Raw genomic sequence first — 22,125 nt, forward strand, 5'->3', positions numbered from 1 at the left:
TCCCCTCCCCTCCCAACCAAACCAACCCAAACCAAAACCCCAACGCCCATTTCCCCAACCCCAACGCCCTTCCTTTCCCCCGTTTAAACACCCATCCCCTCCCCGTCCGCCTCGGCCCCCCGGACCGTCTTGCCCGTCTTCTTGATCTTCTCGAGCACGGCGGCAAAGGGGACGGCGTCGGTGTAGACGTCCGCGGTCTGGGCCTCGAGGTTGACGGCGTAGGAGGCGAGGCCTGTGGGGCTTCGTCAGCGGGAGGGTGGCGGGCGGGAGGTTGTGGGGGTGGGGGTGGGGGTGGGGGTGGGAAGGACGTGACGTGAACGGACGGACGGACGAACGAACGAACGGCGAGGAAGGAAGGGGGCCAAAGCAGGGAACATAGAATACGCGAGGGCGACGAGGGAGGCAGGGGAGGGGAGGGAAGGAATGGAAAAAGAGCCCTACCCTCCGTCTTCTTGAGGACGCGCTCGACGGCGCCGGAGCAGCCGCCGCAGGTCATGGTGATGTCGAAGTGGTAGTGGTGGGCGGGCTCGGTGGATGCCATGGCTGGTTCGTTCGTTCGTTTGTAGAAAAAGAGGTGGTGGGCACGAGTGCACGGTGGAGGTGGGATTCGGATGTTGGGGGATTGTGTGTGGTGTCGAAGCTGGCGGGTTGTGTGCGTGTGGGGGAGGGGTTTTCGGGTGGCGTGGGAGGTTTGACTTGGTCGCAGGGTTTGTGGGTTTGTGGGGTTGTGCTGGAGGAGGGATATGATGTGATTTGATGTGATGTGATCTGGGTTGGTTTTTGCAGATGTTGACAAGTGTAAAGTAAAGTAAGTAGAGGGAGGTTACAGCCAGCCGCGGTTACGGTGTCATTGGGAAGGAAAGGGTTTATACTAAGAATAGGTCTATGGCGTGCTTTGTTCCTACGCCTATTCCAGCAGCAAAATTTCTGTTCCTCCATCTCTTGGCAAGACAATCCGCGAGGAATCGTACGGTCTGGCAAGAGAAGCCAATGAACACTTTCCGCTCCACCAGCCCCCCATCTGATTCGGACAACTACTCTAGAGAATGATTGATGGAATGGGGACTCGAAAGGGGAGCGATGTGCCCCCCCCCCGCCCTTCTCTGAATTCTTCGAAAGTCCCTTTACCAGCGACGACGACCCATTTGCAATTTATTGCCTCAAGTAAAGCGGAAGAAGTGAACTCCTGCGTATCTCCTTCACAAGAGTTGAAAGGGGCGAAAGAGGGACGTGATCGCTATTCTATTTTTGATACAGTCTAGGAACGTTTATCAGACCGGATTTGATTGAACTTGGGCGGAGCGAGCGTGCTCAGTCTGCTGCCCGATCCTCGTTGTACGATACGGGTGCACACGCTTCCCTGGCTCCGTACGATGTCTCTTATTCGGTGGAAGCACCGTTACTGGGCTACGGCAGAGCTATCTTATATGACGGCTATCATATACGACTCTTCAAACTCCCCTAGCGCCGGCGATTCAAGCGCTGTCCCTTGTCATCGTTAATCGTTTGATGCTCGACCTTCGTCGCGAGGTGAGCTGAAGACGGGTGGATTTATCATGGGTATGCCCTGGGACGCCTTTGCTTAGATACCATCCATCTCAGTAATCTACAACATATTTGTTAGTATCTCATTCCAAACAGATCCTCCCCCAATTGCCCTCCTCCACCAGTCCAAAAGCCTCCCCGTACATCAGCCCATCCACATAGGCCTCCCCAATCAACCGGCTACAACCCTTCCCTTCTCCTGACCGGATAACAAACGGCGTCCACGCATTCCGGATCACACAGATCTGATCTCCTACCCTCACCCCCTCAGGCCCCAAACCAATCCTTCCATGTTCCGTGGAAAAGTAACGCCGCCCTATACAACCGAAACTCGCAGAGCGGAAGAAGACATTTACATCCACTGCCTGGGCGTCAGTGAACGGCTTACCCATCGAACGCGCAATCGCAGGCTGGCGCTCCATCGCGGCGGCGATAGCCAAGCCGACTTTCATGAGGACGTACACGTCGCGCTGGTTGCTGGTGCACTTTTTGCCGTTCAGGGTGTTGGCGATAAGAGCGCGCCAATGCGCTTCTGGAACGTCTCTGCTTGAAGGCGAACAGTATACTCTTTGAGAGAGTTTCAAGCAAGCGTCTTCCCAAACGAGTGTACGAGCTGCTCGGCCGTCGCTGAGGCGGATGTTGGCGGAGTTGTCCCATTGCCAGCCATTGGGGACGACTTGGACGATTCGATCGAGTGTTACACCGCTGACGCTAAGGAGGTTGTTTACTGTGGACGTTGTGGCGTGAAAGAGGTTATTGAAGGCGTGAAGGATGCTAGAGGTAGAGGTTAGAAAGGAAGGGTTCAGGCCTGCGTGGTGAATCGGACCACCCTCGCCGTTTAGAGGTTTGTATCGGGAGGTAGTCCGCGGACCCGCGAAGTCGGACCACAAGGGTGGGAGACTTGCGCACGGCTGGTTGGGAGACAGCAAAGGGAAGAATTTGACACCGGCATTATTTGGCATATCATGCTTTGCTGCTTCGGTGCCGAGCATGGTTGCGGCCCGAGGGCCTGAGAAGTTAGGACACCAGGATGGGAGACCTTCAAGAGGCTGGTTGGAAGACGCACAACGTAAAATACTGAGAGTGGGGTCATTTGCGATGTCAAACTTTGCTGCTTCGATGTAAACCTCAACGGCCGGTTTAGTCACATCAACTCTGAGGATTTCTCCGAGAGCATCGGAAGCCAGGCCAAGGAGGCCGTAGACTTTATCGGCGTCTCGGGTGACGGAAAAATCACGGCTTGCTTCTAGGAGGCTCATGAAGCTGATGCCTCGACCATTAGCTCACCACTCTTTAGAGAGCGATATTCTTTGCACCATAGCCAGGCCTGTGAGAACGGCGAAGAAGTCTGAATCGGTATCTCTTGTCAAGTCCACCACTGACGCAGATGCCATGCTCGCCGTAAAGTCAACTAACTCATCCATATTCATAATCCTGTTCCCGCACATGACCACAACGCTCTCAGCGAGGACTGCTTCTTGGAAAACCCACAACCTAGTGAACCAGGATCGAGAGAGGAGGTCCCGAGTTCCATGCCAAATCTCATCAGAGCGTTTTGGTAAACCATGCGACATCATCCTGTCGTCATTTAGGCCCAAACGGCCATCGAAACCACGGAGCCTCGGTATGAGTTCAGGTATCGCTTCAAGTGCCCGATCAACACGGGCGTCACTCTCGCCAAGCCAGACGATAACCTTGATGGCTTTTGTGTAGATGATTTGCATCAATGGAATTTGAGTGTTTTGGTCTATAGGACTATCTTGATCGATGCAGATGGCGTCGATCCAGATATAGTTGGATTTGTATTCGAGATGAAGGTATGGTAAGAGCTTTTGAACGTTCGAGGTGACTGCTAGCAAAGTGTCATCGCAAAGAATGACTTGATCTCGTGATTGGCCATCCCAGCTGTATGATAAAGCATAGAAATTGGGGATGTTGTCTTTCGAGAAAGTCGACAAACAATAGCGTAATTGGTCTTCATCCCTCAGAACGCGCAGCAGACGGATGGTATTCGAAGCAGAAGGAGAGTAGACAAAGCGGCTGTAGCTCCGCATTGGCGTTACGATCTTTGAAAGCACCAAAAATATCAATAATAATCTTTAGGGTTGAGAACGTCGCAAGGTGGTATACGCTAGAAGCTAGGCAGTAGTATCCACAAGTCTGTACCTGATGAATAAGGGGGGTTGCAACGTAAGGCAATTCAAGTACCATTTCCGACAACCGGAGGCAGAAGGACGTGACCAATGGCCGGTAGGAAGGGCGGGTTTCCGGAGCATCACTCCTTGTCACTGCTTAGGAAATTGGCAAGCGCGGAGAACATCTCTGGAGAATCGAGAGCTCTATCGCGGTATGGTCATGTAAGCAACTTTCGAGGTAGGTTTGAATTGGAGAATGAGCTCGACTTGTCAGCCATACTTCTGTATCTGGTGGCTTCTAGTGAGCGAGTGTCTCAAGGGCGCTTGGCCAATGCACAGAGAATGTTGTGTGCTCGGTGAATGGATTGTAATGACCACGTTGAGGAAGCCACCAAAGTCCCAGAGGAGGTCAATTTTTTTATATCGAAGCTGTTCGTACGTTCGACGATGTTTGTTGGTGCCTGGGGCCTGGTGTGAGAGAGCACGAGGCAGTGAAGTAAGGCATATTCGGTCCTATCCCGATGAGAAAGATAGACCCTGCCAAGCCGGCAACGGAGACAGACTGCCGGATCAGTGATGCGGGTATGCTTACGCGAGAGTAACGATGCGTTGACGACGACATACACCTGCGCTGTATATATCTTAAGACCGTTTCGTGAATTTGGACCTGACTATAAAAATGACATACCCCAGTTCACCTTGGTCTAACAGAAACTACTCTGCCCATTCCTAATAATCTCCCTCCAGCTCCAGGCTACTATGTAGAACTGCAGCCACCTTGTTCATCGCGCGATCCCAATTTCTCGAGAACTTCCTGGATAGGCTCGAGATCCAAGGTCACATCGCTCATTTCTCCTATGGCGCTACCAGCTTGCCCGGCCTCCAATTCCGAAAGGCAGGTATCTCCAAACCCAGAGCCAGGAGAACCAGGAATTGAAGAAATAGAGCCTGGCGTATGGGGTGACGTAGCCCCTGAACCGGCAATGGAGCCGACGCCGGCCTCACTCAAAGCCTCTTCCACCTGCTGTCTGGCTATCCTTTGCATTTGCCGGCGAGCCCAAGAAATGTAGACGTTCTGGACAATAGCCTCGCGACCTTGCGGGACCAATTCCCTTACATTTGAGACTACGTTCTCGGCTCCATCCAGGCGGCCGGCTTGGTCGCAGCGGGTTAGGATTCCACCAATGATGACAACGGATCCAATGACGATAGCTGTTTGAACGACGTTCTCATTTGTGACGTTGCCGTTGAAGACGAGATCGGCGACGGCTGCGACGCCACCGCCGACGGCGGCACCGCTTCCTGCGCTGATAAAGACGGCCGTCCAATAGCTGTGGGTGTTCATAAGGAGATGTCGGAGCTCGTCATGGACTATAGCTTCAGTCTGGCCTGTGCTTGAAGTATTTCGACAGATGAGGCCGCTATTTAAGAGAGGATTTGCTTCTTCTATGGCTAGCTGGGCGACCACCGCTGTGTGATTGGCATATCTTGGATTGGGATTTTGCCTCGAATGTCGCAACATATACAAGTCGGCAACCATGTCGCGAAGGTCGGTGTTGTTGGTCGTTGTGCCATTGGTGAATGTGTAAACGCCTATGTCAGTACCAAGTTTAAGGCCAGTACCGCATTCAGAAAAGTCCACGCTGATGTTGTAGGTAGTCGTCCCCGAGCCCGTATCATCGTCCCAACATGACTGGTGAAGGCCGTATGAATCAGTGTAGGGGCCCGTTGCATCGGCACTAGCATAAGCTCTCTTGTTCTTTGAACCGGCGGTAATTGTATTATTGGAGGAGTTCCCCATGTTTATAGGAAAAATCTGGTCCAAGAAACTACTCAGAGACTCACCCGCAGGCTGTGGTGGAAGCGTTAGAACGGCATCGGGAGACGATAATCCTGAGGCAGCGGCATACGGTGCGTCTAAAATATCGAGAGACGCTGATCCGGTGGCAAGAGCGTTGAAAATTGCGACGAGAGCAAGAAGGCACTTCATGCCGAGGTCACTCTCTTCTCATGGACCAAAGGGAAAATGGATCGATGGAAAATCCAAAGTATATGCGGCGATGGCGGTTTGTCTCAGATGGTCAATTACAGAGGTACCTACCTCTTATTTATGGCGTTTGTGGTTGCGCAGAACACACACTCAGCGCATATCCCACCCACATATTACTAATAAAAATCTTTGCCGTGATCTCTGGTGTAGCCCCAAGTACTATCATGACACGAGTACGTCCGAAGTTCGAAAATCATAGGAACGGTAGTAGCTATTCGAAGATTAGTATAAGCGGTTTCGTAATGAAGGGACATTTGAAACTTTGGGCAAACATACGATTGGCGGAGAATTTAGACGGCCAACTTGCTCATGGATATACGAGTAAACGCAGAAGCCTGGCTTATTACGGGTCACTCTTGCGGCTCCATCCCCAATGCGATTCCCCGTACAACCCCGTGCTAAGAGCAAAAGATGTGGGGTGACTTTGACGGCTAGAACATCAATAATCTTGATATGGTTTTTTTGACGCGGCTTTCCGAAAGGTTGAAGAAGCGAATTTCCCGCAGCGCTAGGAGATGCATCGTTAACGCGCATTCGGAATTGATGGTAAAGATTTTTATATTGAAATCTCAAAAGACTCGATTGAATGAGCTCGAATTTTTGCTTGGTAGTAAATATCCAGGAGCGGAGTCGGAAACCTTAGGAGATGGGATAAAGCTGAGAGCCGTGGGAACGCCTTTCCTATCTTCGCCTTCCACATTTGCAGCCCGTAATTGTGTTTCAGAACGCTGTTGATGGATCTTTGCGACGAAGCGACGACTTGATCGTATCGATCCAGCGTCAAACCCGATACTTTAGTGGTTGATGTCATGTCTGTGGAACAAGTCGGGCACTGAAGGTACCAAGGGTGATGTTTGAAAAGTTGGGCGTGATGAATAAACGGTAATACCATTCAATTGGGAGTGACTGACCCCGGACCGTCTCCCGCAGCAGTCCCAATGAACAAGCACTGAGAAATGGGGCGAGATGCTTTCTAGTCCGCTCTGCCGGAACCATCCATCGATGATTTGGCGTGCAAATCCTTTACTAAGGGTGAAACCCTGCAGGAAGAGTATGTCACTCGAGGGCAATTTTTCACATCAAAAAGCTCTCAGCTGGAACTGGAAGACACTGTTCGATCCTTTCCCACACTACCACCACTTCTTTCCATATCGCGGGTGGCAGCTCTGAATCCGAATCTGAATCTATCAATCATCTCTGATTATTCAGACTACCTTAGCCTGCTTACCTTAGTACGATCTTCAGCGTATCTAACGGAAGCTAAGGTAGGTACCGCACCAGTCAAAACGCAGCGCTTGTGCCTGGCATATAGTTCACCACCGCCACCACCGCCACCACCGCCGCCAACCAACTGCTCCATCACGCTACGAGTAGAAAACAAGGGCCGCGATGCAGGCAAGATCCCACACTGTGCCTAAAGTACTCCCGGAACATGGTGGCATCACGCCTCTGCGCATCCTTTTCGACACCATTATTATCGGCACCGACGACAATGGAAATGCTCATGCCAAGTATATCGGGTAGAATCTACTTTATGCACTACCTACCTAGAGCAGTGGATCATTCTCCTAACAATCTAGAGCTCACGGCCTCTCCCAACGCCCCTGTGACGAAAAAATTTTTAAAAATTCTCCCAACGCCCCTGTGCACGGCGCCTGGCCTAGACTTATTCGGAGAATTAAGGTAAGGTAGGTATATAATGCGGAGAATTAGCGTGGCTACCGGGCTCTACTTTAGTGGTTCCCCACATTGTTCTTAGTGTCATACGTTCCATGATCGGGCAGCGTTCCCCGGCTCGACCTCGACATCGGCTTCGGTTCGAGACTTTCCTCTAAATGCACCGCTTGCTCATGCTTACTTCTTTTGTCTGCTATCTGAACTGTGCACGGCCTCGTAGGAGGTTATGGCCCCTTTGACAACTAGTCAACCAACTGCGCACGGCCTCGTAGGACTTTTCATGGCCCCTTTGACTATATATTCAATCAACTCCTGCCCGGCATCTTCGCACCTCTGTACCCATCTTCTTCGCCCTCCCATATGAAAGGCTCCATCGAAGCTTTTCATCGTTGAAGGATAGCAACATGGCTTCTCCTCCTCCGGAACTCATCAAATTAGCTGCGCAATATGTCCTCACATGGCCCTCGTGCATTGTGCGTTTACCAGCAAGCACTCAGTGACGATAATTTCCCAGCTAACCTACTGACCTTAAAGCAACCGGATGCAATCAAGGGCATGATTGCCAGCGGGTGTCCTTCTGATCCAAAGTGTTTCTGCGAAGACAAGATATTTCGTCTCGAGCTGCTGGCTGGCATCACAACAAACTGCACTGCAGCTGATATGCTCAGTGAGTGCTTGTTTTTCCTAGCCGTGAACCTTGCCCGGTCCCCAGTATTTTTCCCGTGATCTAAGTGTGAGAGTGATTTCAATATGCTCATAAATCTTCAACAGCAACGCAAAGTCTCGCCAAGGAGCTCTGTCCCGTCCTAGACGAAAGCCGAGAGGCCACAGTCATTGCAGTTTTGGTCGTCATTACTCTGCTGGCACTCGTCTTGGTAGCTCTGCGCATTGTCTCCAGGAAGATCGGACATGTCAAGTTTTGGTGGGAGTACGTCTTTCCTGACTCGTTGTCCCCCTTCAGTAGCGAATCCCTAGTCCAAAGACATTTTGAGGAGTATATGGCCCTATCATGCTTCTCGGGGTATCTTTGGGGCGACTGAGCATTTTCTATCGGCAATGCTAACTTCAAACCAATGTGTAGTGATTATCTGATTTTCTTCGTCATGGTTCGTTTCCAAAAAAAATCTCAACGAGCCAATCCGACTAATTTCATTGCAGTTGGTCACCCTAGGTGAAACAGCGAACATCTTGAGCGGTGAGTTTCATGTTCCCGAGTTCCTTGAGTACCATTGGAACGGGTATGTGGGACCAGAAGACTCACGCTTGTTCGATGATCAGGAGTAGTTAACGGCATGGGGAAGCATATCGTGACACTTGGTGCTTCGCACATGACGGGGTTTCTCAAGGTCTGCTATCCAGACGCTTCCCCAAGTCTTGGGGAGAGGTTCTGAAGACTGATGTTCTCCAGAACTTCTGGATCACGCAAGTCCTCTTCGCTTTCTCAATGACGGGACTGAAGATGTCCATCCTCCTATTCTATCGCCGGCTCTTTACGGGACGCCCGATGGCTTTCACTCTGATTCTCGCCGGATGTTTCAACCTAGCCTGGTTTGTCGCTCAATTTGTCTCCGTCATGGTCTCCTGCCGACCTCTGGCCTACTTCTGGGACAAAGCTATCCCTCACGGTAGATGCATCGACGAGAACCTAGCGAGTTATTTAATCACGGGCGTCAGCCTGCTCATGGACGTCATCATCTTCTTGATACCAATCCCTCCACTTTGGGGCTTGAAAAAATCGTTGGCACAACGCCTAAGTCTCATCGGACTCTTTCTAGCCGGTGCTCTGTAAGTGACGCGCCCCATGCCCCCGCTGATGAACCGCAGCGCCCGGAACTAACGCCACTCTTCTCACAGCGTATGCGTAGCAGGAGCGGTCCGCATCCCTTTCCTTGTAGAGTTGGATCTCACCGACATCACGTGGTCCGTCGTCCCCGCCGGTCTCTGGATCCAAGTAGAGGTCAAAGTCGGCATAGTCTGCGCCTGCCTTCCTACCTTGCCGCCACTGTTCCGCCGCGTGCGTCAATACCTGCTTCTCCTCAGCAGCGGCAGTGGCAACAGCGAACGTTCGCCCTCCTCGGGTGACAAAAACGGCGGAAGTGTCGTCGTCGCGGTTGATGATGCCAGGAATGGCGACGCGAGTCCGGACCGGGAGGGCAGGGGCAGGAAGCAGCAGGGCTGGTATTCGCAAATGCTGAATAGCTTGAGCAACAAGAGTGCAGAGGGACGAACGGAGAGTCGAGAGGAGATTTTTGAGGTTCACGAGAGGAAGTTTTCTGATGACTCCGTTTGAGGGCGGGGCGATCCTATGACAGACGCTTGATGCTCAATTCCCATTCCACCCAGCTGTATCATGTTTACCCAGCGTTGAAGTTGATGACGGCTTGTTGTTTTTCTATGGAGTTTGTGTGCTACTTATAGTTGTTGCCAAGCACAATAGGGCTGAGATGCTGAATTCCAACACCCAGCTATGTAATCATGAGCAGAGTTGTCCTAGAGCTGATATAGGTAATTACTCCTGTCGTAAGACGGGGACACATCCCTTCTTGCTCGGCGCAAGTTTGAACTCCGTCATCCCGCACTGCGGTCACCGTCGAGGTCGAATTCTAGCTCTGATCATGGCACCTAAAGACGACAGAACTGCACCTACCTCCGTCAGGGTTGGCCCGAAGCTGACGAGCAGGAGTCCCGCAGCACCCTAACCCAGGGAAATCCAGCCACCACCTCTAGCTATATCTACCCGAATCCACCGTATTGACATCATTGCCATTCCAAGGTTGTAGACTTCCACTAGAAATCAAACAAAAAAAAGGGCGTCAACACATCAACCGCCCAAACGATCCCGACAAGTGTAGTGCCCCGACAAGGTCACAACCCCTCCGGAAAATCCCCTGCATCCTCCATGTATGTACACGTAACGCCGCTTTCCCACGCCCTCATCCGGACCCCGGCTCTCAAAAATAGGGCGACCCTACCGCTCGAAATGTCCCCATACTCCCGGGCTCAACCGACCCCTCCCCCAACCGGTCACCGCGTCGAGTTTGTCTCCGCACCTTTCCATCAAAAGAGCCAACTCCCACCTTCCACGCTGGTAAGTCAGATCGTCATATCACCAACCGAGGACGCACGGGCCAATTACCGTCACGCGCGGTCATTAGAGTAGGCCAAGAACTGTGCCATGAAAAGTCCACGCCACCATAGTGTCGTCAGCGAAAAAAAAAAGAAAAAAGAGTAAGACTTGCAGCAGCAGAGATACACCACGTAGCTTCCAAACATCTGTCGGACGATCAGGGTGTGGATGCCACACGGCTATGACCAGTTAAGCGATGCCACCGTAGTCCCTCCCACGTCGCGTTGCATAAGACGGGTATGCCCAAGACCATCGAAGCGGACGTCCTGGTGGGTGAGTCGGATACGTCGACGACTTCGGTACGGACATGGTTATTACCCAGCAGCAGCAGCGGCGGAGAAGAAGAAGAAGGGGGATCTTTCTGACCGGCGTAGGAGTGCCGGGTAGATGGCTTCCTTGAAGGGATTCGGGTGTTCAAAAAGGCTGCGCCGGTGGATGGAATGAGGCGGCGTGATTCAAAGGGGGGGGGGGGGGTCGTGGCAGTGGGGGACGGCTCTGACGCGTTCGGGTTCCGGTCCGTGGTTCTCGTTGCTTCGAGAGCCGTGTCGGAATAGGAGAGGTCTTGAGATTTCGTCATCGTGCTGGATTGATTTGGAGATGGCTGTTGTCCTGTTAGGTGGAGACGTTTGTTGAGAAGGTTGGCTGGGATGGTCGAGATGTTGGAGATGGAAATCATGGCAGGAGATTGACGGTCAGAGGAATAGCTGGGATGTTTGAGACGATGAGCTTTCGGGGATGGGGGAAGGATGTCGGATGTCGTAGAGAGTAATTGTGGATTGATGGGGAGTCACTTTGTCTGCGAAAAGTACCTTGATAATTCGAAGCGGGACGTAGTCGGACTGACAAAAATAATTATAAGCGACTTAAATCTACATCATAAGTGATCCTTTTGTGGAGAGAAGAAGAGTTTAGAACAATTGTAGCATGAGGAGTGCGAGTGTGATTGTAAGAGCGAGAATCGAAGAGCCAGAAAGTGAGAGGCGGCGTATCGCTCCTCAGCCCGATTTCTACTTCCCTATGCATCTATGAAGCATCCAACTGAGACTGGACGAGAGCGCGAATGGGAGTTGGGTTGGGCGAAAAGTGTCCCCACGTCCGCGGGGCCAGAATACTGTCAGCTTGTCTGGCACAGTATCAAGCCTGGCGTCTCTGTAAATCGTAAGACGAAGTCTCTCTCTCTGGCGTCATCTTGGGCCTAGACTCGCAACCGTTGCCGGTCGCTGTTCTCAAGCTGTTGCTGATGACCGAGCGTTATTGGTCGGATGGCTTCCCTAGACCGGGCCGTCTTCACACATCCAACGTCCATACTTTGACCGTCCCATCATCTCCAGTGGTGACAATCAACTCTTCTTGCTCGACGTTGCTTCCTCCATTCTTGTCTCTTCTTGGGGCCCATGCTACGTGGTTGACTTCGAACACTCCATGAGCACCTTCAATCTGCGCAATGACAACCCACTCCGTAGCATCCGGTGTCTCTTCCATCTCGGCTTGCTTCCCTTGTTGCCCGTCTGCTTCGGATGTCGATCCAGTGTCGTTTGTGACCTCTTCCATTGGCTCTGCCCCATCCAATTTGGACTCTCCGATTACTTCTGCCCCTCCCATTCCGCCCTCATGAGCCTCTGTAACCTTAGACTCTGCGTTCCCGCCGGCCTTCTTCCACCTCTCTTCGTAGATAACAACAGCCCCGTCTCCTCCGGTGCTCACCACCCTCCCACTCTTACTCCAGGCGATCGCGTAGATGGGCCTACTATGCGCTTTCGGCAGTTGCCCCTCCTCAACCCAATCCTCCTCCGATGTGCCGCTCCGTATGATACTCAGCCTGGACTGCTGCACCTTCTCCTTCGGTCGTCTCCTCCACACGCGTATTGACAGATCATCCGAACAACTCATCAACCTCGGCCCTGACGCTTCCCGCCTCTTCACCCACCTCTCTTTTGTATCCTTCTGCCCGTCCTCAACATTCCCCAAGACCCGAGGCACCACCCCCTCCCAACCCACACACCAAACCGTACTCCCATGGCCCCTCAACACCCCACAGCAGCCCCAATCATCCACATCCTCCCTCCACAACCGAACATCATCATCATAACTCGCACTCGCCAACAGCTCCTCCTCCGGATGCCACGCCACACACTTGACATCGCCCTCATGTTCCTGCATCACGGCGATAGTTTCGTAGTCATCGTCCCCAACTTCCTCCCAGATCCAAACGCTCTTATCTCTCGAGCACGTAGCCAGTAAATTACCCCCGGAAGACCACGCGACGGATTTGACTTCGGATTCGTGCCCGTCGAGGACGATGGCGAAACGCCACTCATCATCATCTTCTTCATCCTCTTCTGCATGCTCATCGCCCATCTGTCCACTGGCGATGGCCTTATCCCGAGCATCGAAGTCCAGGCCCGACAGAACATCCTTGGGCTTGGGGTTCATGTCATTATCGTAACGTCTCCATATCCCCACTGACGCGTCGAAGCTGCCCGTAGCCAGCACCGACTCGCCTTTGAGATTCGGCTTCCAAGCACATGTTCGTATGCTGCGTTTGTGGCCGCCCGTTATGGTTGAGAGGAGTGTGAAGGAGGTGAGAGAGTAGATGCGGACGGTCTTATCCGAGGAGCAGGTGGCAAGGAGGGGGAGGGTGGGGTGTGCGGCGGTGAGCCAGGCGCGGGAGGGGGAGGAGGGTTCGAGAGTTGCGAGGTGGGATACTTGAGGGAGGGAGGAGGCGGAGGGCATTGTAAGAGTGTATCAAAACTGTGATTGCTCGCTGGGGAAACGGAGGGAAAGATACATCAGCACGCTTTCCGGACCACTGACATGTCGTCACCGTGAACGGCAGTACATGGAAATTTCAAAGTAGGAGCCAATTTTTTGCTTTCTATTTGTACACTGGTATCACTATACGCCGTGTAACAACCCAACTTTCGGGCCTTGCAGACGTAATCTCACCGTGAGCGCAGCTATGCAACCCCTGTTCTACAAAAACATCATAGCACATTCAGCAATCCCGCAATCTATAGCACAAGAGCGCCGAGCAATGTTGCGAACACTGGCAAATTAAAATCCTGTCGTGCGTTGCTTTCTTCGCTCGTCCGTTGTCAACGCTGCCAGCTCGTCGGCAAAAGATTCTCCCTCGATATCCCCCACGCCAGCTTCAGCATAGCATCCGAGGCTGCTCATCTCCACATCCGGGGTGTGGCTGTTTCTTGTGACTTCTCTGACGTCGATATCGATCTCGTTTGCTACGTGAATTCCACCAAAGGCACGCGCACTCGCCTTTGGACTCCCGTTCACGAGGTTCTTCTCTGAGGAGCTGTCGTCATTTACCTTGTTGCCATTCGCGCGAATTCGAGACGTCCATCTCTTGTTTCTATTAGGCGATGGTGTCCTGCTTCGCTTGTTTCCACAGGGTGGATCCGAGGAGGGATGGTAAGAGGCGCGTGGGCATCTTAATGAATTGTTATCACAGTCTTCGCGGCTTGCAATTGCGGCAAATTCCCTGTGTATCCTGCGGGCAAACACTGCGTTATCCGCACTATCCCGGTGTGCATGCTGCTGGGAGAGGAAGAACCTCAGCGAAGCGAACTCGTATCGGTTGTTCAGTGAGCTGGATTGATACGCATCTGTAATGACCCTAAAGGCGACCACGAATGCTTCTTGCGATGACGAATTGCCTTTTGAGACATCACAAGGTGCTCGGAGAGGTGTTGCTACAAGTCGCGCCTCCTCGAAGAAAGCGCTGTCTACCCTGCCGGCGAGGACCGTAAGACTTTCCAACAGCTCTCTGGAAAATTGTTGCTGCTTTGGGTCTGCGAATAATGATCCTCTCCGAAGTCTCTCACAACACGTTGCAACCGTCCAGTTATCCATTCGTTGGAGTACGTCGATTTGCCATTGCTCGAGCTTCGACTTTGTCAAGCTGGAGGTGGGCATCAGATTACCGGCATCTTTGCGAACAAGGACGTCGAAACCCCTATGGAAGAGCGGGCGCAGTGCGAAGCAGCCCAGATGTACACCCGGCTCCAGAAGCCGCTCAGCTTCCGACTGATCTCGCATGCGTTTAAGCTGAGGAAGCAGTTCCGCTTTCGTAACTTCCATACTTCGTGCAAGAACTTCGATGACGTTTGAGATAGTAGCAAACCGATGACCAGTGGATTGTAGGTGCGATGCCTGGGAGCGACTTGCTCTACGAACAAGGAAAAGCAATTGTCCACGTCCAAAGATCATGGGCATTCGGCCTTTCTCGGCGTCGTCAAGCTGATTATGCCGCGTTGGTAGTCCTTGCCAGAGCTTCAATCTCGCGGATTTGCTGAGTGTACCGGTGTTCATGATAGTCCCATCCAAGACTCCGACATCTTCTAGCGGCAGCTGAACAATGTCAGCAAGGTCTTTTGCAGCAACGCAGAACAGCTGTTTGAAAAGCGTAGAGTAATCTCCTGTGCTGTCATCCACGCTTCCTGCCCTACGGCGGTACCGCGAATGCTTGAAAGGCTTCGCGTCGCGCAGACGTGAGCGCATGCCTGGAAGAAGATCCGATACTCCATACCAGCAACGTGACGCCCGATAGATCCAGCAAAAGACTGGATGATCCATATCGAAAACTTCCTCGAAAGACTTCGGGTACTGTTAGCTGGGTTCTTCAATAAACTTGCTTACTGCCTACCCGTTCGTGGTATGAACCGGTGATCTTGCAACAGGGCAATAAGCCTTCTGGTGTGACCATGAGTCGCCCTTCAGGGTCAAATGTCGCGCATGCCAACACGACTTGCTGCGCTCTGTCCGCTGACCGCTGTCTTGATCGTTGACCTATCAGGGAGAATATGACGAGCATAAGGCAACAGCCGATAGACTGAGGACTATTAAAAAAATCAACGGACCATGAGACAGGTGTGGAGTGGTCGCACCAAACAGATCACCACTACAACTGTGGCTTCCCTCGAGAGCCCGCTCGTGTTCTGCATCATGTCTGCCCTCATTCGGTATGCTGTGCCCACAGTGGCTACCCAGTGCATCCCAGACACCGACACTGCTAGTAGGGACGCACAAGACATGCGTTTCCACCAACTGTTTGTCCAAGTTGATCTAAAGTAGAAGAAGACCCCGAGAGCAACAGTATCTGCAGCCACAGCAATGATGGCAGACCCGAAGACATGTCTCCATGAGTAGGACGGGGTGTAATTGGCGATGCCTTTCTGACCCATGTAATGCATTCCACACACAGCCGAACCGACCAGAAGTCCTCCCACCATGGTTCCTAGTATGCTCACTTTCTCGGAGACGCTGAAGAAGTAGAAAGCTATACCGACGACGCAGACTGGTAGGAAGAAGGAACCAGCAGTGAAGCCCGGGCTGTATTGGATCTGATTATCTGGTTTACCATTGGCCATAACAATTGCTCGATTGCCAATGAAGTGCATGGACCAGATAGCTACTGCCCCCATAGTACAGGCGGCTGCAAGCAAGAGGTACCTAGAACCAAGTTGGAGTCCGTCACAGAAGAGGCAAAGGATGCCCAACGAACAAAATGGAGCGATGTAGACGTACCAGTTGTAATATCCCCGAGTTCCCGTTCTCCTTTGGAGAAGCTCTAATGAGGTCCAGCATCCTGCCAGACTGACAAGGTACGATAGAACAATGAAGCCAGCATCATATGAATGCGAGATCAAGTCCCCATCGTATGTAACGAGAATTGAAGACATGAGAAGAGTAGCTGCCGGGTCCAATGAGCAACGACTGCTTTGGATTGAAGCGGTACTGCATTTACCTCATAGGACATTAGATGATTGAAACGGTATTAGGGTTGGCTTGCAAGGAAGCAATCTCGGCAGATTGAGAGACGTTCAACAGGGCCTGGCACTTAAAAAGACAATTTATTAATACAATACGATTCAGGTAGTATAGAAAGGAGTGAAGGGTGGAGTGGCTACCACACGAAACAGAGAGGATAGTGAATGTCAGGATGGATCAGGAAGGTGTGAGTGCTAAGCGCTGGCTGGCGCGCAACGCTCCGGTCACCCAAGATATATAATTCTTCTTCGAGATTACTTTAGGTATCAGGTTATAGTGGGACAACGTTCAGATGTTCAATTTTGCAGGAGGTAAATATAAGTCTTATTGTGACTTACGGCAATCGAGTTTGCTGCTACCCACCACCCAGCCATTTAGTGCCCCTCTGATAACCGCTCAAGACAAGCAAATGAAACAGCAATTGCGGATAACCACTGTCAACTTGGCCAAGTACTGTACGAGTATTCATGGCTGGTCTCGGCAGTTCATCCGGCACCAGCTTTGCATCTTTCCGCTCTCCCTACAAATCGATGTCTAGCTTGTTTTTTTTGCTGGGTCGAGACGGGTCTGGAGTTTAGATGCCGAGGAGCACCGAATCTTGTGCATAGATCGTGCATGACATGATCTGATACTTTCCCCAATCCAGACCTTCTAGCGGATACCAAGCTTCTTGAAGCAAGCCACAAACATGTTTACCATTCTTTACCACTTTTCCTGGCTGCCTACTGAAACTGTATAGCCGTAGTGTCAAAGTGAGACGATGTAGAGATTACAGAATACAAGCTGCCTTGTCGAACGGGTCGTCAATCTGCAAGCTCCAGATCGAACAACGGGTACGGAGGTGCTCGTAGCGACTGCTTGTGTCGAGCAATGATTTTGCGCTGAGTAGAATATCGGTGGATTCTCTGGAAGCGCAGGAAAGAAGGACAGAAAAGACAGAAAGACAGAAGGTCAGGAGGTCAGAAGGTTGTTAACTTGTTGACGTTGTTGTTGCAATCGAGCTGCTTTGCCTCGTCAGAAGCCGCACTGACCGGAGGGCCCAAGGGAGATCAGCAGCAAGGTTTTTTTATAATGATTTTTATAATTATTTTGAAAAATAAAAATATTGGGCCGCCGCTTATTTTCGAAAAAAATTTTTATAAAATTTTCCATTGGTCGCTGGTGGCGCGCAAACGCGATCCCCCGAGCGCCTTTATTCTGCTTGCATTTCCAACTCCCACCACCAACGCTTGCATTGCGGCTGTGACGATGCCTTCAAAGCACATATTCGATGAAGCCTTCGCCCAGAGGCCCGATCTCCGCCAAAGGGTACTTGGCGCCATTGGTAAGATCACTCCTTCAATTGGCCCACCATGCTGACTATTGTTTAAACAGCCAAAGCCCCTGAGCAGGAGAGCCTCTTCGGAGACATTGCCCACTACATTAAGCATGTACAGAATGCTTCCATCCAGGAACAGTTCAAGGGCCAGGATGAGCAACCGTTCAAGAAGAGAAAATTGGAACACCGGCCAATTGACACTGGGGGATGGGACAAGAAAAACGTTTGCAAGGTTACCGACGTGTCTTTCTCAATCCCTCAGCGGAAGAAGCTGCATCTGAGTATCAACAAATCAGCCTCCTCGGGATTGCATGCAATCAATGCATCCGGGACTTCTGAATTCGGTGTCAGTTGGGAGTGGGTTCGGGACATCGTTTGTCTACCAGTCCCTGAAAAGGCCCAAGCACAATACAACTTTTGCATCTTCTCAACCACTGCGGATGGACTTGCCCCTGATCAAATCGTCTGGACGGTTCCGGATAGCGTGCCTAAGGACGGTACCTTTGTAGGTTTGACGACTTCTCCGGGCGAGACATGCCGCACGCTTCTGATCACCGTTCTCAACGAAGCTCTGAAACCCTACAAGAAGCGGGTCATAGAACCGGATAAGCAAGAATTTGCGAGTCAGGTGGTACAAGCACACCGAAGGGGGGAACCAGCATACCACATCAAAGCCTTTCGAGGTTCCAAAGATGGCTTTCTATTTCTCCTGGCCAACGGCATATTCTGGGGCTTCAAGAAGCCTTTAGAGTTCTTCTCATTCGATAGCGTTGACTCTGTGTCTTACACCTCGGTTTTACAGCGCACCTTCAACCTCAACATTGCTGCTCGCGCCGCCACGGATGCCGAGCCTCAAGAATTCGAATTCTCCATGATTGACCAGGCCGACTTCGCTGGTATAGACGACTACGTGAAGCGTCACGAGCTGCAGGATGCAAGCATGGCTGAGCAGCGGCGGGCCAAGAAGTTGAACGTCAACGGGCTCAAGGGGAATGAGACGAAGCAGGAGGGTGTCGATCAAGAAGAAGGGGAGCTCGAGAAAGCAACGAGAGAGGCGGAAGACCTTGAAGATGAAGAGGAGGATGATGAAAACTTTGATCCCGGTAGCGAGGGTGAGAGCGAGGGCAGTGGATCCGGTAGTGATGAGGATGAAGATGAGCGTGAGGGCAGAGCGGGAAGCAACGTGGTTGACGAGGAGCTGGGCAGTGAGGCTGAGAGTGCTTAGGGGTAGTCTCTCAAGATTTAAAGGCCTTAGTTTGGAAATTTAGGCTATAAACTTGAACAGGGAACCAGCTACTGTAACGTAGGTCTAAAACCATCTATACTAAATAGAGATTTAGGTGAGCAGCGTCCCTACAAGGCTACGAACCGCTGACATTTCGTATAGAATATCAACATAGAGCTTAGTCCAGCCTTTCAATGCCTGACAGCTGATACGATGGTGGAATATTGCCAGCTTCTCGCAGGGACCGAGGATAGGTCCAAGTATGAAGTCAGCACATCCATTTTCTCCAGAATATGGACCCCAGAAATCCCCCTTCTTTCCAATTTTCTTAGCCTCGCCTATGCAGAGCTCATTCTCACTCTCGCCCTACTTTCCCATCGGTACGACTCGGATTTGAACGACTGCAGTGGAGTGATCGGATTGGCAAGACTGCTCTGTACGAAGGACGAGAGGACATTTGCAGGTTCTTATCAATAACGCTTGGAAATGCCCATCATCGAGCGGAGGAGCGGTTTGTGTGGCATTGTCTATGGAAATAGACAGATCAAACAATTGCCATACACCCGGTCCCTCTACTCGTAGACCCTCTCGGTTATGATCGAAAGAGTACCTAGGTTTCACCGGGTAATGATCGTCTATGCGTGACGTTCATGATCTTGATGAGATTTCATCCTGCTCTTGATCATGTGACGAGGCCCAGGGATAGGGGCAAATCGCTATCATGTACAGGGACTAAGGTAAGGCCCCAGAGATGGCTCACTGGTCAAGAAGTTAGTGATCTCAAAGCTACTTCTTTATGTTTCACTAAGGACGCCAATTGGGGTCCCTGTTGGTGTTTGAAAGGAGTCCACGAGAAATGCTTGAGCCCCTGTTGTCATTACCCCGATCGGAGTATCGATCCTTTTCTTACGTGTGACTTGATTCATTCCACTATAGGCATCTATCTTTCAAGCTAGGTAGCACTCTTCTTGAGTGCTGAGTGATGATTCTTCGTCCTAAGCATTCAGAATCCTTGGCACTCTCTGCTTCATGTCTTTGGGCACTTGCAATCGTACGACTTATCTCCAAACGCTCACTTGCTAAGCACGTACAATCCTATAAATTATATACGCGTTTCCCGTTTCCCGTCTCCGTTTCCCGTTTCCCGTTTATTATCTGGTGTTTCCACAGTTCATAGCTGCCAAGCATCAACTCTTACAAGGGAAGCCGGCGGTCCATCCACCAACTTGCCAAGTATGATTACAGAAACTTGCTCACTGCTGCCTCGTACCAAACTTTCGATTTTCTAGCTTGCCAGTGCTTGGCAATGGGTATTTAAAGAGGGTTTCCCCCCAAAGTTTTCTGTTTTCTTTTTTCCTTTCTTCTTCACTCCGCCTCTGGAACACATCATACATATCATCACATCACACACACAATGTCTACAACATTCTCATCTCTATCTTCGTCAATCATCGCCCGTCAGATAGCTCGTGTATCTCGACCGCGACCGTGGATCGTACCTGCTCTCGTCGTCAAGCCTGCTCCAGTGGCTTGCTCCACGACGGTACCTTCCTCCACTTTGTCAAGTCTCCCGAAATCTGCGATCGCCCGCGTCACAGCTCGTGTGTGTCGCTCTCAAAACATATCAACGGTTTCGTCCTTCTCCTCCTCGAAACGCTCGATCGTCGGCGGCCGTCAGACTCCTGTTCCTGAGTCTGGCCTTCGCCAAACGACCCTCGCAGCTCGCGCCACTGCCCGCGCATCTCGCGACCGCCCCTGGCTCAGTCAACGCTCCGAATCCATCGCCGCCAAAGTCAGCAAGTCAAAGTCCAAGACTGCCCAATGGATCAAGTCACAAGCGGTCGACCTTCGCCAAGCTCTTCGTCGCCCTTTCCAAGCCTCGCGACAACCCTCTTCAATCCCCATCCGACACTCTCCGACGTCGGATACCTCCATGTCCATTCCCGCTCCTCCGATCGTCTTGCCAAAGCGACGCACTGCCGCGACCGGTTCCCGTCAAGCCGTTCGATACCCTTCGACATCGAACAACCGTCCAGCACCTTCGTCATCGTTGTCTTCCCGTCCTCAGCAAGTGGTCACCCCGGCATCCCCCGACAAGTCCATTGCCGCCATCGTCCGTGAAGCCTTCGCCTTCGACATCAACGAGTTCCGCGCCGAAGTGGAACCGATATACGAGAGAATCAAAGCCCACCGCCAATGGTTTCGACGCCTCAATCGGAAGCCGGTTACCTTCGACGACAACCCTACGGTGATCGAAAACCCCAGATGGATCGACAAGAAGGATCACGTTCACCCTCGTCCGCCACGCATAATGGGCCAACTCCTTGCGTGGCGACCCTTGAGTGATGAGAATCCTTACGAGTATACGACGGTCTGGGGTAGCGACTCATCGAACTTCGACCACTCCGACTGCCTAAATCCCGGATGTCGCCGCAGGACGAAGGATCTCTACATGGACAACTACGAAGAATGGTAAGAGGACCTTTCTACTCTCGAGCCCTGTCACGCAATTCCATTAGCTACCTCGTATGAGTAATGCTGACTCCGCAATCTGTGCAGGACGGCGCCGACCTTTACGACCATTTCCGAGTGATCTGGCGACTTCGACCCTTGACAAGCAACCTTCGAAGCCGACTGGTCAGCTCCGCAACTCAAGGATCCAGGTCAACGACGGATACTGACTACCTCTCCCCACTATCTAACTATTTATGTGCATGCTGCTTTTCACACCAGCAATATCGCAACAGAAGAAAAAGAGACTTATTGGTCGTCAAAAAATCAGGAAAACGTTTCTTTTCAAGGAACACAAAACCCCTAAAAAAAAGCAGTGAAGTCAACGTGGTCGTGTCTCCATCATCTTACCATTACCATATAACTACTCGCGCGTTTTGTCTTCTGATCACTTACAGCTCTACAGCTTCTGTCCGGAAGGGCCCATTGCCCGGTAAGTCCTCACCCTCACCCACATCTCGAAAAGCACTAGTTGACCTCTTCTCTTCATCCATCACCTAGCTTTTATCTTGAGTTGTCGCCTTATTTGTTCTCAGGTACGTTGTGCTCTCTGATCCTCCTCCTGTGCCAACTTCCACGCAAGTGGTCTTGTGCCAATCTCGGTACATATGGCTCCAAGTCACCGGCCTTACACTACCGCTGGTTGACACGGAGTTTGCATGGGCCTCAAGCTCCCTGACATACTCTTGATCCACTTCTTATTGCCGCATGCAACGGCGCCGCATTTTTTGGAAACCACTTCTCTCGTCGCCG

At 51.6% G+C, this 22,125-nt stretch overlaps 10 protein-coding genes across 10 annotated transcripts; 3 read left to right on the forward strand and 7 right to left on the reverse strand.

Moving 5' to 3' along the window:
• Positions 1-83: 83 nt before the first annotated feature.
• On the reverse strand, positions 84-541 carry HO173_010646 (uncharacterized protein; the record flags this gene model as incomplete). The annotated part of the gene is made up of 2 exons (XM_037312531.1): positions 84-232; positions 442-541. The coding sequence occupies 2 exons, from the start codon at positions 539-541 to the stop codon at positions 84-86; spliced, it is 249 nt and encodes an 82-aa protein (XP_037160579.1).
• Positions 542-1,628: 1,087 nt separating this feature from the next.
• On the reverse strand, positions 1,629-2,804 carry HO173_010647 (uncharacterized protein; the record flags this gene model as incomplete). Its single annotated transcript, XM_037312532.1, has 2 exons — positions 1,629-2,554; positions 2,612-2,804. The coding sequence occupies 2 exons, from the start codon at positions 2,802-2,804 to the stop codon at positions 1,629-1,631; spliced, it is 1,119 nt and encodes a 372-aa protein (XP_037160580.1).
• Positions 2,805-2,828: 24 nt separating this feature from the next.
• HO173_010648 (uncharacterized protein) lies at positions 2,829-4,185 on the reverse strand (the record flags this gene model as incomplete). Its single annotated transcript, XM_037312533.1, has 2 exons — positions 2,829-3,611; positions 4,120-4,185. 2 exons carry the CDS (start codon positions 4,183-4,185, stop codon positions 2,829-2,831), a joined length of 849 nt encoding a protein of 282 aa, XP_037160581.1.
• Positions 4,186-4,437: 252 nt separating this feature from the next.
• On the reverse strand, positions 4,438-5,670 carry HO173_010649 (uncharacterized protein; the record flags this gene model as incomplete). The annotated part of the gene is made up of 1 exon (XM_037312534.1): positions 4,438-5,670. One exon carries the CDS (start codon positions 5,668-5,670, stop codon positions 4,438-4,440), a length of 1,233 nt encoding a protein of 410 aa, XP_037160582.1.
• Positions 5,671-5,923: 253 nt separating this feature from the next.
• Positions 5,924-6,264, reverse strand: HO173_010650 (uncharacterized protein; the record flags this gene model as incomplete). Its single annotated transcript, XM_037312535.1, has 2 exons — positions 5,924-5,941; positions 6,007-6,264. The coding sequence occupies 2 exons, from the start codon at positions 6,262-6,264 to the stop codon at positions 5,924-5,926; spliced, it is 276 nt and encodes a 91-aa protein (XP_037160583.1).
• Positions 6,265-7,811: 1,547 nt separating this feature from the next.
• Positions 7,812-9,697, forward strand: HO173_010651 (uncharacterized protein; the record flags this gene model as incomplete). Its single annotated transcript, XM_037312536.1, has 8 exons — positions 7,812-7,880; positions 7,942-8,074; positions 8,179-8,335; positions 8,489-8,513; positions 8,566-8,602; positions 8,686-8,753; positions 8,816-9,192; positions 9,262-9,697. The coding sequence occupies 8 exons, from the start codon at positions 7,812-7,814 to the stop codon at positions 9,695-9,697; spliced, it is 1,302 nt and encodes a 433-aa protein (XP_037160584.1).
• Positions 9,698-11,821: 2,124 nt separating this feature from the next.
• HO173_010652 (uncharacterized protein) lies at positions 11,822-13,267 on the reverse strand (the record flags this gene model as incomplete). Its single annotated transcript, XM_037312537.1, has 1 exon — positions 11,822-13,267. The coding sequence occupies one exon, from the start codon at positions 13,265-13,267 to the stop codon at positions 11,822-11,824; it is 1,446 nt and encodes a 481-aa protein (XP_037160585.1).
• A 321-nt stretch (positions 13,268-13,588) lies between these two features.
• Positions 13,589-16,230, reverse strand: HO173_010653 (uncharacterized protein; the record flags this gene model as incomplete). Its single annotated transcript, XM_037312538.1, has 4 exons — positions 13,589-15,145; positions 15,195-15,380; positions 15,436-16,000; positions 16,076-16,230. The coding sequence occupies 4 exons, from the start codon at positions 16,228-16,230 to the stop codon at positions 13,589-13,591; spliced, it is 2,463 nt and encodes an 820-aa protein (XP_037160586.1).
• A 1,336-nt stretch (positions 16,231-17,566) lies between these two features.
• HO173_010654 (uncharacterized protein) lies at positions 17,567-18,861 on the forward strand (the record flags this gene model as incomplete). Its single annotated transcript, XM_037312539.1, has 2 exons — positions 17,567-17,642; positions 17,693-18,861. 2 exons carry the CDS (start codon positions 17,567-17,569, stop codon positions 18,859-18,861), a joined length of 1,245 nt encoding a protein of 414 aa, XP_037160587.1.
• Positions 18,862-20,275: 1,414 nt separating this feature from the next.
• Positions 20,276-21,454, forward strand: HO173_010655 (uncharacterized protein; the record flags this gene model as incomplete). The annotated part of the gene is made up of 2 exons (XM_037312540.1): positions 20,276-21,333; positions 21,421-21,454. The coding sequence occupies 2 exons, from the start codon at positions 20,276-20,278 to the stop codon at positions 21,452-21,454; spliced, it is 1,092 nt and encodes a 363-aa protein (XP_037160588.1).
• Positions 21,455-22,125: the final 671 nt, after the last annotated feature.

This window comes from Letharia columbiana (assembly GCF_014066305.1).
Source record: "Letharia columbiana isolate WasteWater2 chromosome Unknown Sc0000051_s0, whole genome shotgun sequence".
In the NCBI taxonomy this organism is placed as follows: Eukaryota; Fungi; Ascomycota; class Lecanoromycetes; order Lecanorales; family Parmeliaceae; genus Letharia; species Letharia columbiana.